The sequence below is a fragment of the Geotrypetes seraphini genome, chromosome 17 (assembly GCF_902459505.1).
Source record: "Geotrypetes seraphini chromosome 17, aGeoSer1.1, whole genome shotgun sequence".
Lineage (NCBI taxonomy): Eukaryota > Metazoa > Chordata > Amphibia > Gymnophiona > Dermophiidae > Geotrypetes > Geotrypetes seraphini.
In genome coordinates, this window is record NC_047100.1 from 13,452,936 (window position 1) to 13,470,178 (window position 17,243).

General features: G+C 41.7%; 1 protein-coding gene across 1 annotated transcript in view; it reads left to right on the forward strand.

The window, feature by feature from the left end:
- CACNA1D (calcium voltage-gated channel subunit alpha1 D) overlaps positions 1-14,790 on the forward strand; it is a 330,148-nt gene extending 315,358 nt beyond the window's left edge. The window contains exons 43-45 of the mRNA XM_033925872.1: positions 283-401; positions 4,345-4,647; positions 10,724-14,790. Of these exons, the coding sequence (XP_033781763.1) occupies positions 283-401; positions 4,345-4,647; positions 10,724-11,017 (716 nt within the window). The 3' untranslated portion in view covers positions 11,018-14,790. The remainder of the gene's footprint in view (positions 1-282; positions 402-4,344; positions 4,648-10,723) is intronic.
- Positions 14,791-17,243: the final 2,453 nt, after the last annotated feature.

Sequence of the window (17,243 nt, forward strand, 5' to 3'; positions counted from 1 at the left end):
ATCCTTACATTCTGGTAGGCGCCTCAGGGTAGACACTTAGCTCAAAGTGGTAAGCGCCTACCAGATAGTTAATTTTTTTAAAATCGTTTTTAATTAGTTTTTAGTGGCACTTTTCAATGATCAGCACTGATTAAGCTAATTCAAAAAATTAAGTTAGGCTCCTAGATAAGTCTAATCTAGTCTAACTTTAGGCGTCTTTTAGAGAATTCAGGGCTTATGAAACACAACATTTCCCTAAATACCTCACATGGACGGTGCCATTCTCTTGTCGTTTTTTTGCAGCAAACCGAAGGCCATCCTTTAACTTTGAATGTCTACGTCGCCAGAACAGTCAGGATGAACCACTGTCCTCTGCTTTTCCTCATCACACTGCTTTACCGCTGCACTTAATGCAGCAGCAGGTAAGCACACAGTGTTCTGCTGCTGTCCAGGCCTCCTTGTAAATAGGGGAGTATAATAAACCATTTCTTAAAGGCACCAATAAAAGGATTAGGGATTGAGGAGTCAGCTGTGCTGTCAGGGTGCATCCCCATCAGGCAAGGGGAGGGGTGAGAGAGTACTGGGAAAGTGGGAGCTTTCTGGTGTTTATCCAATAAATGCTTATTTTACTGTTTTGTACCAAATAATTTTATTGAACAATACAGTAAACAGAACATTCCAGCCGGTACATATTACATGCAGTGCTCAGCTTTTACATGTCCCAAGAATCTTGAAAACAATCATTTTACAGTAGTGTCCACCAATGAAGTTGTCCTCTTCCCATAAGCTCCCGATCCCCCTAAGAAACCCGGATTAACATATATCAGTTCTTCAGCATTCTACTGCTTCCTGTTTGCGAGAGTGGACCAAAAGGGTTCCCAGGCCAGTTGAAATTGCTTCCCCTTTATGGATTTAAAGTCTGTTGTGGTGCATTGACAGCAGATATTAGATCGCCAAATCTGTATGAAAGGCGGGATTGGAGATAGCCACACAAACAGTATACTCTTAAGTATCGTTCAAGAGGACCATTTAATAATTTTGTTAGACATTTTCTGAATGGCCGAGTCCCTGTTAGGAGGCCAAAGATAAGTTGAAACGTGGGCCTCACTGAGAAGTTCCACATAAGTGATATAAATCGACAGATTCAATTTCAAACCAAATCCTATTTATAAATGAGCACATTATTGAGCAAAGATGGGCAGTCTTTGGAAAATAAATGTTGTTCACTGATAAAAGTGTGCATTATTCTTGCATAATGCGTGCTTTTCTTACAGAACACACACTATATTCACATAACCCCAGATTCTATATATGGCATCAAGATTTCAGCACCAAAGTTTGCATGGGGATCAAAGCTCTGCATGCAAATAAATTAATATAAGAATAGCCTTACTTGGTCAAACCCATCAAGCCTAGTAGCCCGTTCTCACGATGGCCAATTCAGGTCACTAGTACCTGGCCAAAACCCAAGGAGTAGTAACATTCCATGCTACCGATCCAGGGCAAGCAGTGGCTTCGTCCATGTCTTTCTCAATAACAGACTATGGACTTTTCCTCCAGGAAATTGTCCAAACCTTTCTTAAAACCATCTACGCTATCCGCTCTTAACCACAACCTCTGACAATGCGTTCCAGAGCTTAACTATTTTCTGAGTAAAAAAAAATCTCCTCCTATGGTTGTAAAAGTATTTCCCTATTACTTCATCGAGTGTCCCCTAGTCTTTGTAATTTTTGACGGAGTGAAAAATCGATCCACTTGTACCCGTTCTACTCCACTCAGGATTTTGTAGACTTCAATCATATGTCCCCTCAGCCGTTTGTTTTCCAAGCTGAAGAACCCTAACCTTTTTAGTCTTTCCTCATACGAGAAGAGTTCCAACCTCTTTACCATCTTGCTCGCTCTCCTTTGAACCTTTTCTATTGCCGCTATATCTTTGAGATAAGGCGACCAGATTTGAACGCAATACTCTAGATGAGGTCGCACCATGGAGCGATACAGGGGCATTATAACATTCTTAGTCTTGTTAACCATCCCTTTTTTTAATAATTCCCAGCATTCTGTTTGCTTTTTTGGCCGCCGCCACACATTAGGCGGAAGGTTTCATCGTATTGTCTACATTTAAGGTTGCAGCTGGTACAACAAAGACCATTGTCCCAAAGAGAGTGAGCTGCTAATGGAGACAGAATCCAACTCCTTGCCAGCGATCTTTCATCATTTGTAACTCAGCTATGGTTTCTACATAAGGCAGTTGCAGTACCTGCAAGGTAAAACTCCCTCAGCTAAGCCCCACGCATTATACTGTCACTCCAGGTCCTTCACTGACTGGAGTTACTGATTAAAGTGCCAGTAAGTAGACAATAATTCTTATTCTGAACAGAATATCTGGTGAGATAAATATAGGGTATGTGGTTAAAATGCTTCTGATTCACGGGGTTATTTGCTACAACGTAATTGTAGCTTTGTATTCTCAAATGTATATGATTCAAACTGCTCTTGTGATAAAGAGGATGTATGTTTGACTGGTGGCCTAATACTGTCACCATGACTTGTTTAGTAGAGTCCAAATGTACACAGCACTGTACAGTCTTTACTCCTGGGAACTTACAATCTAATCAACACAGATCTATAAAGAAATAAGAGGGAGATTCGATGTAGGAATAATAGAGAATTTAGTAATGCTGCAAAGAATTAAGGATCCTTTTACTAAAGCTGCGGTAAAAAGTGGCCTTGGAGCACTCTTACATGGGTCTTTCCCACATGCAGACCATTTTTACTGCAGCCATAAAAATATGGCTTCCCCCCCCCCCCCCCATTTTTTTTTTGCATTAATGGTCATGTGCTCTGTTGCCATTAGTGTGCGGGCAATACCACAGCGAAGGAGACGAAAACCAAAAGGCTATACTAGATTGAGTTTATGTGGTGATACAAAGCTTCATTTAATTGTTTTCACTATGGGACGATTTTGAAACTCCTGATGCAGGCCTCTGGCCGAAACACGTAGCGTGTTGAGTCGTTTTGTACCACCACATAAACTCAATCTGTTATAGCCTTTTGGTTTTTGTCTCCTTCGCTGTGGTATTGCCTGATTTTTGTTCTGCAGAGGATTTGTTGTTGGTTGAGGCCTGCAATGCGCTCCAATCATTAAATTATAGAGAGTGTTATGTTTGGATAGACTGGATGGACCATTCAGGTCTTTATCTGCCGTCATTTACTATGTATCCCACAAATGACAAGATGGTTTGGATAGGCTGGAGTGAACTTTGACTGCAACTCCGGTATTTGGAACCTAAGGACTATACCGGGTGGACTTCTAGTCTATGGTCTAGAAATATCAAAGAAAAAAGATAATTTAATCATGAATTTATATTGTGTGTAACTATTGGGCAAACTGGATGGACCATTCGGGTCTTTATCTGCCGTCATTTACTATGTTACTGTTTTTGCGGCCATTTTTTTAAAAAAATTTCTGTGTGAGCCTCCGTTTATTTTATCCATGGTAAAGGCTTATATGATATCAATGTGCTAACCAATTATTGTGCAATAATTGTGCAATAATTAGTGCAGAAACATCCACTCTATGCCCTTGGTATGCCCTCTTAAAAAAAAAAAGTATGTATGTTGTTACCTGCCTAGTTAATAGGCAGGATATACATTTTAGAAATAAATAAATACCTGTATTTTTTAATGCATGATGAGCACACGCAAATTTCAGGATTGCCGCATGAGGTTAAAGCGCGTCCTCATTTTTTGCTGTGTTAGGCACACATTAGCACCTAATGCAGCTTAGTAAAAGGACCCCTAAATTCGTATGAGAAGATCAAGTGCAATAGGAAAGCGTAGTTCTTTGTTCTTAATTAAAAGTTTAAATCATAGGCGTCGGAACAGGGGGTGGCCATGGCCCTCCCAAAAATTAGCGGTTGGTCAGAAGAGATGACTCTCCCACCTCCTCCCTGGCCACTGGCAATGAGTGAGCCTCCTGCCGTCGGAAGGCCCTAGAAGTCTTCATTCTGCAGTGTCCTGCGGTGCAGGAAATGCCTTATTTAACTGGATGGCTAATGCTTGCCCCAGAATTTTAACTCAGCCATCAGGGCTCTTTATCTTTGTTCGATGTGCATGCAAAGAGACTGTTGGATGAGACCCCATAAGCTTTTGGCTGCAGACAACCAACAAACTTTTTTGTACCTGCCTCAGGGCCATTCCACCCCCGAAACTGGAGGACTAACTTCAGTACACATAAATAGTGCGGTAAACAGGTCCTTATCAAAACCACCAATGTCCGCTTTCTGGCGCCGTTTCATTGTGTCTTTTTGAACTGGAGTAGAGTGAAAGTGTAACCCCTATATTTTTCTATCCCTTCTGTACCAGGTTATGGCTGTGGCGGGTCTGGATTCCAGTAAAGCTCAGAAGCACTCACCCAGCCGTTCAACACGCTCCTGGGCTACTCCACCTGCTACCCCGCCAAACAGGGATCACACGCCGTATTACACCCCTCTCATCCGGATAGAGAGGGCGGAGTCAAATGAGCCTTCTTTGCACAGGAGCTCCTGGTATACCGATGACCCTGACGTTTCATACAGGACGTTCACACCAGCCAGTTTAACCATACCCATTGACTTTCAGCACAAAGACAGTGATAAGCAGAGAAGTGCAGACAGTTTGGTAGAAGCGGTAAGTACTTTGAGGCAAGGAAGAGAGGTCCTTTTAAAAAACAGTTTGCGAACGAGCCTTTATACTAAGCTGCAGCTTAAAATGGCTTGCCACGGTAAGTTCCAAATTTGAGTGTGCTAATCGAGGGGCTCATTATTTTTTTATTGGAGGGTATGTCAGGGGTTGGAGACTGGGTGTTCCAGCACTAATTAGATAGCGGGACATGTTACCTTGCACTAACTGGTTAACACAGGATTACCATGCGAGTCCTTTTCGCCTAGAAAATACGAGTAGGAGTCAGAAACTGCTCCGATGGTCAATTTTTTTGTAAAGGTCATGTGCTAATGGCAATCTTTGTGCATAACATCAAGTTTCAAGTTTAATACAAATTTGATTAATCGCTTTATCTAAATTCAAAGCGATGTACATAAAGATAAAATTACAATATAAATACAGTATCATAGTAGGTAAAACAAACAAGGCTAATGACAAATTTGACAGAACCGGAAACAAAAGGGAAGTACAGTGGTGCCTCACACAACGAACTTAATTGGTTCCAGAAGCAAGTTTGTTATGCGAAAAGTTCGTTATGTGAAACGCGTTTTCCCATAACAATACATGTTAAAAAAAATAATTCGTTCTGCAGCATAAAATATGCTAAGATGACATAAAAAAAGATAAATTTGTCAAAATGGTGAAAATGGTGGTCTTGCTGAGGCCAAACTCTTTGACGAGGTCACACTGTTTGACCCCACATTCACTCCTTCTAATTATTTCCCGTTTCATTTCAACAGAAATCACCTTCCTGCTTTTTTTAGAAGCCATGATCTATAAAAAATATTGAGTTTATCTTAAAAGGACGACTGTATACAGTGAGAGAGGGCAGTTAAGCGCAGTGACTAACGACTGCCTGCAGTGCCTGCGCGGAAGGATGCAATACATCGGCAGCTCGGGCGACTTCGTTGTGTGAAACGAAGTTCGTTGTGTGAATCAAGACATGAAGTTCGTTGTGTGCAGCGTTCGTTGTGTGAGGCGTTCGTTATGCGAGGCACCACTGTATAGGGAAAAAGTTACATCTAATCTAATCTAATGCTTGACTTTATATACTGAGTCATCATTCAAGGAAAGCTCGACTCGGTTTACAATAGTTATCGAATTTTTAAAAAAAAACCCAGCAAAGAATAAGACTAAGTTTGGTAAAGTTAATTTTCAAAGTGTTTAGCAAATAAAGTCGTTTTTAAGGATTTGCGAAAAGGTTGAAGTGAGCCGGAACTCCTTAAAAGAAGTGTCAACAGAATAACAATTATAAAACTAGATGATCTATATTGTCGAAAGGGAATGAAACCACGGAGTAAGCTGCAATGCTGCAAATACAAACGGGTGGAGAAAAAAAGCCTCAGAAAGTGACAATCATAGATACAAACAGTGTAGTGTTGCCATCGGCATAAGAGCCTTACTGGGTCAGGCCAAAGGTCCATCAAGCCTAGTAGCCAGTTCTCATGGTGGCCAATCCAGGTCACTAGTACCTGGCCAAAACCCAAAGAGTAGCAACATTCCATTATCTCTGAGACTTTTCCTTCAGGAAATTGTCCAAACCTTTCTTAAAACCATCTACGCTATCCGCTTTTACCACAACTTTTAGCAACGCTTTCCAGAGCTTAACTATTCTCTGAATTAAACAATATCTCCTCCTATTGGCTTTAAAAGTATTTCCCTGTAACTTCATCGAGTGTCCCCTAGTCTTTGTAATTTTTGACCGAGTGAAAAATCGATCCGCTTCTACCCGTTCTACTCCACTCAGGATTTTGTAGACTTCAATCCTATCTCCCCTCAGCCGTCTCTTTTCCAAGCTGAAGAGCTCTAACCTTTTAAGTCTTTCCTCATACGAGAGGAGTTCCATCCCCTTTAGCATCTTGGTCGCTCTTCTTTGAACCTTTCCTAGTGCCGCTATATCTTTCTTGGGGCAGGGCTGGGGCGTAACAGGGCGGGGATGGGTAGAACTGGACGGGCCGGGGGGGCAGGTCTAGGGGATCCGGATTTTCCATTTGAAAAATCTGGTAACCCTATACACACTTCAGCGTAGAGTATTTTGTGGAAAGTCTGGGCATACTAACTGCATGTTAGGGTTTAATACCGTTTAGTAAAAGAGCTCCTGAGTTTTAGGAGCATGTGTGCACTTCTTCAAGGGAGTAAACAGGCAGATAAGCAAGGGTGACCCGGTCGACACTGTATATCTGGATTTTCAGAAGACGTTCGACAAGGTCCCACATGAACGACTACTTCAAAAAATTGTGAGCCGTGGAGTCAAGGGTGAAATACTCACGTGGATTAAAAACTGGTTGGCGGATAAGAAACAGAGAGTGGGGGTAAGTGGACAATACTCGGACAGGAAAAGCGTCACCAGTGGAGTGCCACAGGGTTCGGCGCTCGGGCCCGTGCTCTTCAACATCTTTATAAACGACCTGGAAATGGGTACGACGCGCGAGGTGATTAAATTTGCGGATGATACAAAGTTATTCAGAGTAGTGAGGACGCAGAAAGACCGTGAAGACCTGCAATAGGACATAAACGCGCTCGAGAAATGGGCCGCGACATGGCAAAGAGGTTTAACGTGGATCAGTGTAAGGTGATGCATGTCAATAAGAAAAATCTTATACATGAATACAGGATGTCCAGTGCAGTACTTGGAGAGACCCCCCCCAGGAAAGAGACTTGGGAGTACTGGTCGACGAAGCTGTCTGTGCAATGTGCAGCGGTGGCGAAAAAGATCAAACAGGTTATCATGTCGCTGTACCGGGCCATGGTACACCCCCACATGGAATACTGCGTCCAGCACTGGTCGCTGTACATGAAGAAGGACACGGTACTACTCAAGAGGATCTAGAGAAGAGTAACAAAAATGGTTAAGGGACTGGAGGAGTTGCTGTACAGTGAGAGATTGGAGAAACTGGGCCTCTTCTCCCTTGAAAAGAGGAGACTGAGAGGGTAGATGATCAAAACTTTCAAGATACTGAAGGGAATAGACTTAGTAGATAAGGACAGGTTGTTCACCCTCTCCAAGGTAGAGAGAACGAGAGGGCACCCTCTAAAGTTAAAAGGGGATAGATTATGTACAAACGTAAGAAAGTTCTTCACCCAGAGAGTGGTAGAAAACTGGAATGCGCTTCCGGAGTCTGTCATAGGGGAAAACACCCTCCAGGGATTCAAGACAAAGTTAGACAAGTTCCTGCTGAACCAGAATGTATACAGATAAGGCTATACTCAATTAGGGCACTGGTCTTTGACCTAGGGGCCGCCGCATGAGTGGACTGCTAGGCACGATGGACTACTGGTCTGACCCAGCAGTGGCAAATCTTATGATCTTATGAATTGCAGCAATGTACTTATCTTGATAGCCGTGACCTGAAGACTTCAGTCCAATATGGTCACTTGCATATATAGAAGGTGCAGAACAAAATTCCATTCACAAATCAGCCACATTCATGTAGTCAATTCCCATGCCTGACAGCGGCCGTGTTTCGCGATAAGCTATCTCAAGGGTTGGGTAAACCACTCCATACGACCAGATATTGAAAAATAGAAGAAAATCCCAGCAAATAGATTCACCAGCTTATCGTGAAACAGAGCTGCTGTCAAGCATGGAAATTGACTACCTGAATGTGGCTGATTTGTGAATGGAATTTTGTTCAGCACCTTCTATATATGTGTATGACCATATTGGACTGAAGTCTTCAGGAATCCTAGGTCACAGCTATCAATATAAAAACATTGCTGCAATTTTTGAATTTGAAATTGTTTGATTTGTTAAATGGAGTTTTTTGAGAGACCTATGACTGTATTGCATCCCTTGTCAGGAATGATGTTGGGATTATGAATTCTGAGGTCTGTTTTTCGCTTTTTTACACTAATTAGTAGCAGCTGTTCTTTCTATATAGCTGTGGAGTTATTTTGTATATTGATACTAGCTGATGCCCCGGCGTTGCACGGGTATTTAATTATAGCAATAACACTGTAAATGGATTCAAATAAAGATACTTTATAGTGGTGAATGAAATTATTTTTTTACAGCTTTATAAAAAGTACAATATTCAAATTATAATGTGAAATATTTGACAAAATGAATACAATACAACTAACACAAAACTTGATTATAAACAACATTTTTAGTTTCACCTCCAGTAGCAAGAACATATAAATTCTTGGGTGAACCCACCCTTGAGCAAGCAACATAGAGTTGTCCATGGGAAAAACAGGGGGATCTTAAATGCACTCCACAGTATGTAATAGTCTGTCCCTGTGATTTGTTGATTGTGATAGAGAATGCAAGTCTCACTGGAATTTGCAATCTCTTAAACTGAAAAGGAAGATGTGTTGCAAGTTTCGTTCAAATCGGGCAAGCCGTTTTTGCGTTGGCAGCTTTTTACATTTTTTCCATTGACATGAATGGGTGAAATCTGATTTTCTGTTTGTAGCTCCGCCCATGTGTGCAGGTGGGCCGCAAGACCCCCAGAACATATCACCCCAGGTAGTGAGGGATCTGCATACCAAGTTTCGTTCAAATCGGGCAAGCCGTTTTTGCGTTGGCAGCTTTTTACATTTTTTCCATTGATATGAATGGGTGAAATCTGATTTTCAGTTTGTAGCTCCGCCCACGTGTGCAGGTGGGCCGCGAGACCCCCAGAACATATCACCCCAGGTAGTGAGGGATCTGCATACCAAGTTTCGTTCAAATCGGGCAAGCCGTTTTTGCGTTGGCAGCTTTTTACATTTTTTCCATTGACATGAATGGGTGAAATCTGATTTTCTGTTTGTAGCTCCGCCCACGTGTGAAGGTGGACTGCGAGACCCCCAGAACATATCACCCCAGGTAGTGAGGGATCTGCATACCAAGTTTCGTTCAAATCGGGCAAGCCGTTTTTGCGTTGGCAGCTTTTTACATTTTTTCCATTGACATGAATGGGTGAAATCTGATTTTCTGTTTGTAGCTCCGCCCACGTGTGCAGGTGGGCCGCGAGACCCCCAGAACATATCACCTCAGGTAGTGAGGGATCTGCATACCAAATTTCGTTCAAATCGGTCAAGCCGTTTTTGCGTGATCGCGGCACATACACACACACATACATACACACATACATACCTCCGATTTTATATATATAGATTGATATTCTGTTTTATATTATTCTAGTTCATTTTGTTTTGCTTTATCTACATGTGAAACCCCATTTTGCCTAGAGACTCTATGTGAGAACTGGGATTTCCAAGTTGAGATTTTGACATTCCCCACCAGTATTTTACAAAAGCCTCTGCCACACCTGGAACTTTTTGTAAAATATGTATAAGAATATGTAGGAATGCACAGGTGTTTGCCAGCACATACAGCTGAAGCATGCATTTTAGGAACATGTAGAAACAGAGCAACATCATTGGGGGCCTTACACATGTAAGCAGTGGATCTACATGTGTCGGTGCAGTATTTGCTGGCACGTTACATGTAGCTGCAGTGGTGTACCAAGGGTGGGGTGGTGGATACAGTCCACCCCGGCTATAGGCAGGGAGTGCATGGAGAAGCTGCAGGGCCAGAGTCCACAAGACGTGGCGGCCGGCTCCACCAGTCGCCCCTTCCCTCCTGATGTCAACTTCCTGTTCTAGGACAGGGGACGGGCAGAGTCGACAGCTGCAAACACGAAAACCTGTGATAGTTCCACACACACACATTGCCAGGAGGAGGGGGGGGGATGCTATACCCAGAGAAGGAGGTGCTCTGCCCTGGGTAGCAGCCACACCAATCCAGTTATTAGTAACTTGAACTTCATGGTCCTGCCGTATATTATTATTGGTTTTATTACATAAAATAGGACGAGTTAGTGGTAAAGTAACATCTTAATGGTAGTTTTTGTCATCTTAATGCACGTGAATTAGCATGCACTTTGATGTTTACTTGGTAAAATTTAATGTAGCCATCCTAAATCTGTAAATTGACCCAAATACAGTACAGCTTTAGAGAATATATGAAACATTTAGGTCCACTGTAAAATCTTCTGAGTGATAAGCATATTATTATGTTTACTTAACACTGGGGGGTATTGTTTTGTTTCAGGTACTAATCTCAGAAGGTTTAGGACGGTATGCAAAAGATCCCAAATTTGTGACCGCCACAAAACATGAAATTGCTGATGCCTGTGACATGACCATTGATGAAATGGAAAGTGCGGCAAGTAATCTCCTCAATGGCAGTGTTCAAAATGGGACCACTGGAGATATGTTCTCTATCGTAAGTAGGCGAGATTATGAACTTCAAGAATACGGCCCTGGGTACAGTGATGAAGAACCGGAAGCTAACAGATATGAAGAGGATTTAGCTGATGAAATGATATGCATTACTAATTTATAGTATTTAGTATAGAACGATTTTGTTTTCATGATACCCACAAAAAAGTGCCTCACCGTCAACGGAAGCTAGGCACTCGTTACATTGAATGACTCGTCAAGTCGATGTGATGTCATATCTCAAGGAAGCCATAAGTCTGCATACTAGCAATCTCCAGCGTTGTGAGAAACGACCAAGCTGATTTGAGGCTTTCGCAAAAGAACCTTCAATGTCTTGGTAGGAACAGTCTTATTTTTGGACAATCAGAGGATTAAAGAGGTATTCTATGGTGCACTTACAATGCTTGCATTCCACACAAACTTCTGTGACCTTTAGAAGCATACAGAAATGTGTCAAGAAAAGAGAATATGTATTATTCAGCACAAAGTGATTCAGGAAGAGATAGTGAGACAAGTGATGACAATCAAGACAACGGTGTCATTATCTCAGCCATCGACAGCACATCAGATGTTCAGTTGTCTGGATTGGCGTTTCTTCATCTTGCATCCAGATTTTTATCTTAAAGCTCTTTTCAGAAATTAAGTATGTCAAACATGCAAGAGACCATGCAAAAAGAGAATTTGTACTTTTTTTGACATTTGCATCAATTTGTATAGGAAACTATCATTCCGATGGTCTATTTTAAGACTATCATTTTAAGGGCAAATACACTGGAAAAAAATGCATTCTTGCTAATGCACTTTCAAATAAGTTAAAACTTTAAAGTAGATGATAGGTTGTTTAAAATTGCAAATATCTACTGTACATGCTCTGTAATATATGACAAAATGTATTTGTAAAGAGATGTTCTATATTTTGAAATTATTGTACTGTAACTGAACTGCAGCAATATTGAAGGATTCTTAATTCATATACTGTAGTTCTTCACAAAATTCTACATGAGATTTCTGAGCATTTTGTATTTGGAATACGTATAGGGTTTTAGGCTGATATATATTACTAGGTTGTGGATTTCATTTGAAGCTACAATCTGTAAAACAAACTAACAGATAAATTTTTTTAAATGATATTTTGAGTAACTAAGGGCTTGACTTTACTCAAATTCTGTTTGAGCTGTGGAGGACAAACATTTAAAAATACACAGATAGCAGCAGATATTTGATAACAAAAATGAAACTCTTGGCATAGCCTGACAAGAGATATCCATAGTATGAAGAGATGATGCTCCGGTAGTACCTACCATCTGCCCACAGACATAGCATTCACCTAAATACATTTCTACCTTTTATTCACCTCTGATGGACCTCAGACTTGAATATACTTTCTTCTGTTTATGAAGTCTGGGTCTGAATACCACTCCCCGCCTGCTACTGTATAGAAATGATTTTAACTTGTGGAAAACCAGAAACTCAGCTTGAACAACCATTTTACAAAGCCGTGCTAGTGGCTTGAATCCATAGGGATTCAAGGGGCTTTTGCCACGTGGCAGCCACTATGCATGGCTTTGTAAAAGGGGGAAATGTCTCATTTGGCTACATTCTCCTATACTAAAGATGAATGCAGGAGACATGTTATCCTTCCCTTTCGGGCCATAGTTGCAGGTACCATCTGAGTAGGCCAGCTGCCATCATGTTTCCACTTCTCTGGGTAGTGGCTCTCTCCTCCACTGGTATGCACATTTCTAAACACAAGCCAAGCAAGCTGAGGTCAAGATCAACACTAATCTATTTCTTTTCCTTCTTCTGGAACATAAGTTGTATACTATTTATTCCCTTCTCTCAATTTATCTAAAGTTGTGCATGGCTTTGTTGTCCTATAGGCTGAAAGGCGATTATGGCAAGTGACTGAAAAATGAAGCTACACTAAAGTTCACTGAGAGATGTCACAGGGAACAGGAGCATGCATGGTGGTTGTGACTTTTGCCGGGTCAAAGAGAGCTGAACAAGAGATGGAAGGAAAAGACAGAGCACAGAAGAGTGTTGAGAGATAAAGAGGGTGAAAAATGGATGCTAATGGGGGTGGAAGACCATTGATGCTTTATCTTTTCACTCTTCCAGCCAGGATAATGTAGAGTTAAGGCAGATGAGTCAGCTCTCTGAAATTGGGAGTACCCGAGCTCTGACAGCATTTGTGGAGGAGTACAACAATATGGACAACACAACATCGTTCTTGTCATAAAAGTAGCATTGATTCAAGCATCAAAAGGAAGTGAAGTGTAGCACCCTACTGTCTCATGGGCTTACCCATAACCATCTATTATATGAAATGGTTACAGTATTCCCCTAGACATTCTTGCAGCTATGGAAGGACCATTTAGCTCAGCTACAACGGAGGAGGAAGTCTTTGGCAGTGCTCCCATGAGGGTATCTCCATCTGCAAATCATGATAAGATGATAAAACAACATTCATAGATCAGCACATTTCTAATGTGACTCTTAGGGGCATAATCAAAAGAAAAAAATGCCCCCCCCCCCCAAAAAAAAAAAAATGCCTGTCAGTACTTGTACATTTTACTCGCAAATATGTTCAAGTGCTGATTTTTGAAACGGTTTCTGGATGTCTACTGGGATGGTTTCCCCACTCTGTGTCCAAGAATCAAGGAGGGGGAGGGGTGTTGGAGGATGGTGGGCTTAGACTTGACATTTTGCAGCTATAATCAAACATTTCCCAAGATGTCCTGGATGGAACTTAGATATTTTAGGCTAGATCTGATTTAGAAGCATCTAAGTGCCAAAAAGATATCCAAATTGACCAATGACCACACTCCCTACACTCCCCCAGTGGTCACATACCCCCCTCGCACCTGACAAAATTCTGAATGAAAAAGTACACACCTGTTTTTAGAACAGCAGCACCTGGTATGGAAAAGCCTAGTAGAGCATCACACAGGTGGCCATGTGGGTAAGCTAGTGAACCATAGAGAGGAGCCTAAGACACTAACCACAACATCTATGGTGTTAAGAATGAGCCCCATCAAAACCCTAATCTATTCCCTTATAGATGCCACCTACAGCCATAAGGGCTACTGGAGTATTATAGGTATTAGGGGAATTTTGGGGGGGCTCACACTAAATTATAAGGGGATTATGGTGAGATGTACTTCTGGCATCCTTTATATGAAGTTCACAGCAGTGCCCTCTAAGGGCACTGCTCTGTTGGGATGTCTGGGTAGCCAGTCCATTACAAGGTTGGCCTCTCCTATGTCCAAATATAGGCCATTTGGATGTTTCCAACTTGGATGTTTTTTAGATCGAAAATGGGGTATTACTTTAGATGTTTTGTCAGCTTGAAAAAAAAAAATTATATATATATTTGGATGTCTACCAGTTCGCCATTTGAAAATGGCTGCTTGGATAGATCCAGTTTTGGATGTTTTACAGGAAATGTCTAAAGTCAAACTTGGACCTCGTTTTGAAAATGATCCTCTATGTAACAAGGAGTATTCTAATGGATGGAGAAGCATGCTGAAAACTAGCTGAAATTTTGTTTCTTGTAAGCTTGGGCAAGTCACTCAATTCTACATTGCCTCGAATATAAACTTAGCTTCTAAGCTTTCTGGGGATTGTAAGTGAAGGATACATAATTCAATTACCTTTAAAAAAATGCTGTGAATAACCTTATAGCTATATGTTTATTAACTCGTTTAAAGATAAGCCACATTAACCATCAGCAAACTACTACCATTTCATTAAAAGAATAGAAATATACAGTGGAACCTTGGTTTACGAGCATAGTTCGTTCCAGAAGTATGCTCGTAAACCAAATTGCTCGTATATCAAAGCGTGTTTCCCCATAGGAAGTAAGGAAAACTCACTTTGATCCGTTCCACCTCGTCCCCCCCCCCCGAGGCTACCGGCACTGATCCGTTCTCCCCCCCCTTGAGGTCACCGATGCTGCTCCATAACCCCCCTCCCGCGATCCGGCATCCCCCTCTGCGAACCGGCATCCTCCCCCCTGCTCATGTCGTCCCCCCCCTCCCCTGCAATTCTACATCCCCCCCAAGCACTGAAACAAAATCCCTTACCCCGATTGGGCACTGGCACCAGCACCAACGCATAGGATGCCGGTGCTGGTGCCCAATCGGGGTAAGGGATTTCGTTTCGGTGCTCGGGGGGGATGTAGAATAGCGGGGGGGGGGGACGGGACGTGAGCAGGGGGGATGCCGGATCGCGGGGGATGGCGCTCATAAATCGATTCAAATTTGGTTTCCGAGGTGCTGATTTTGCGAATGTTTTGCTCATCTTGCAAAACACTCGCAAACCAGTGCACTCGTAAACCGAGGTTTGACTGTATTACTACAGGAATTAGAGTAATCACCAGACTCATGCTGCATTATTGGAGACAAGCTAAAAGAAAGTTTTATTATGCAGCTACCGAAGTCTCCATGGTCAATCAGATAATGTAGTGTAGAAACCAAACAAACAGACAACCAAGACCAAGGAAAATGGTCAATGATTATGGCCTTGCAAAATGGAAACAGTGCCCAAGATGGACTGAAGTTCGAAATTAATGGCACAACCAAAACAACGTTTCTTCTATTATTTTGTTTCTATAGCTAATTGATCATCAGATTATTTTCAACAAAAGAAGGCCTAACAATTTAAGACTAGCCTTACTGGGCCAGACCAAAGGGCCATCAAGCCCAGTAGCCCGTTCTCATGCTGGCCAATCCAGGTCAGTAGTACCTGGCCAAAACCCAAGGTGTAGCAATATTCCATGCCACCAATAAAGGGCAAGCAGTGGCTTCCCCCTTGTCTTTCTCAATAACAGAATATAGACTTTTCTTCCAGGAACTTACATTTTCACACAGCAACTTGCATTTTCTTGTCTCACTACCCTTCCAAGATTGTTCAGTATTGTGCCATATCAAAATAAGTAGTGGAGTGGAGAGTGTGGCTTCATTGCTTTAGAATTCAGAGGTGTGCTTGAAAAGGGAATAGTGGGCAAAGTGGGCAATGAAGATGAAGCTTTTAAAAAAATAAAAATTTGTAAAATGTGAACTTTCATAAAATAATACTTACCATTTTCTGTAAGTTCAGCATGAATATTAAATATCTTTTCTACCATCAATTTATTACTTCTATTTATCTTTTTTTTAAGCCAATAAAGTTGGGCTGCATGAATGCTTTGACCATTTTTAATTGAGGCTTTGTACTGAAATGTGGGCGAGCATTTAGGCTCGGATTCTCTTTAGGCCAATCATGTGACGGCGCCCTATAGAGAATTGCGTCTACATAGGTGCTTTAGGCCACTTCCAGCGTTAGCTATGCCCATAGTGGCGTTAGCCAAACCAAAGTGCCTAAATAGGCGTGGTTTATTTAGGCGCCAGTAGGCACTTTAACAATACAGTTTTATACCGTTTTTAAACAATGTTTGTTAATTAACTTAGGTGCTGGCAGGGCGCTGCTTCTAGAATTTCCCTCAAACTGGCTGTTTATTCTTACATCAAGACATCATCAGTATAAACAAGCTTAATTTGCTTCCATCATCTAATTCCAGATGTTGGTAACATCATAAGAATGGCTAAATATTTGGAGGGGGATAAGAATTGTATATTTTGTAATGATGCTGATAATACGAAGGTAAATCAAAAAAGGAAAGGCAAAATATATTTAACGGCTTTAATAGAATGAAAGATTAGGTTATTCACCTCTGTTAATCTTCCTTCTTGTAAATATCCTCTGGAAGCTTCACCTGTGGGTTGAGCATCTAGTCCAGCCTTGGCTGCAGAACTTAGAAATAAAACCAACCTCCTCTGCGAGGTCACCTCTGTGGACACTCCCCTCAAAGCTCAGTAGGTAGCAAAGCCAGGAGGATCTAATACAAACAGGAAACAAGAAAAAGAGGGGGGTACAGGGACTCCCCGCTACAAGTCAATGCTACTCATGATAACCAAATACATAATCAACGAACGCCAAAAAAGGCCAAGTTAGCATAATAAGAAATTGTAACATTTCCCACCTACAAAACTGAGTAACAGGTCACTAAAGAAGACACAGCCTAAAGAGCAGAAGGGGCACCACCCTGGGACCCATCAAACCCCATAAGCCTACATAAAAGGAAACTCATGGAAATTTTAGTGAGGCTGGTCAAAGATAGAAAGCCAACTTACCAGTTACTGGCAGGCGACCTGCGAATCGGACAAAATAGATGGGTGGGTGTGAAGCTTCCAGAGGATATTTACAAGAAGAAAGATTAACAGAGATGAGAAACCTAATCTTTCATTCTTGTACAATAACCTCTGGAAGCTTCACCTGTGGGACGTATCAAAGCAGTCCCCAAAATATCA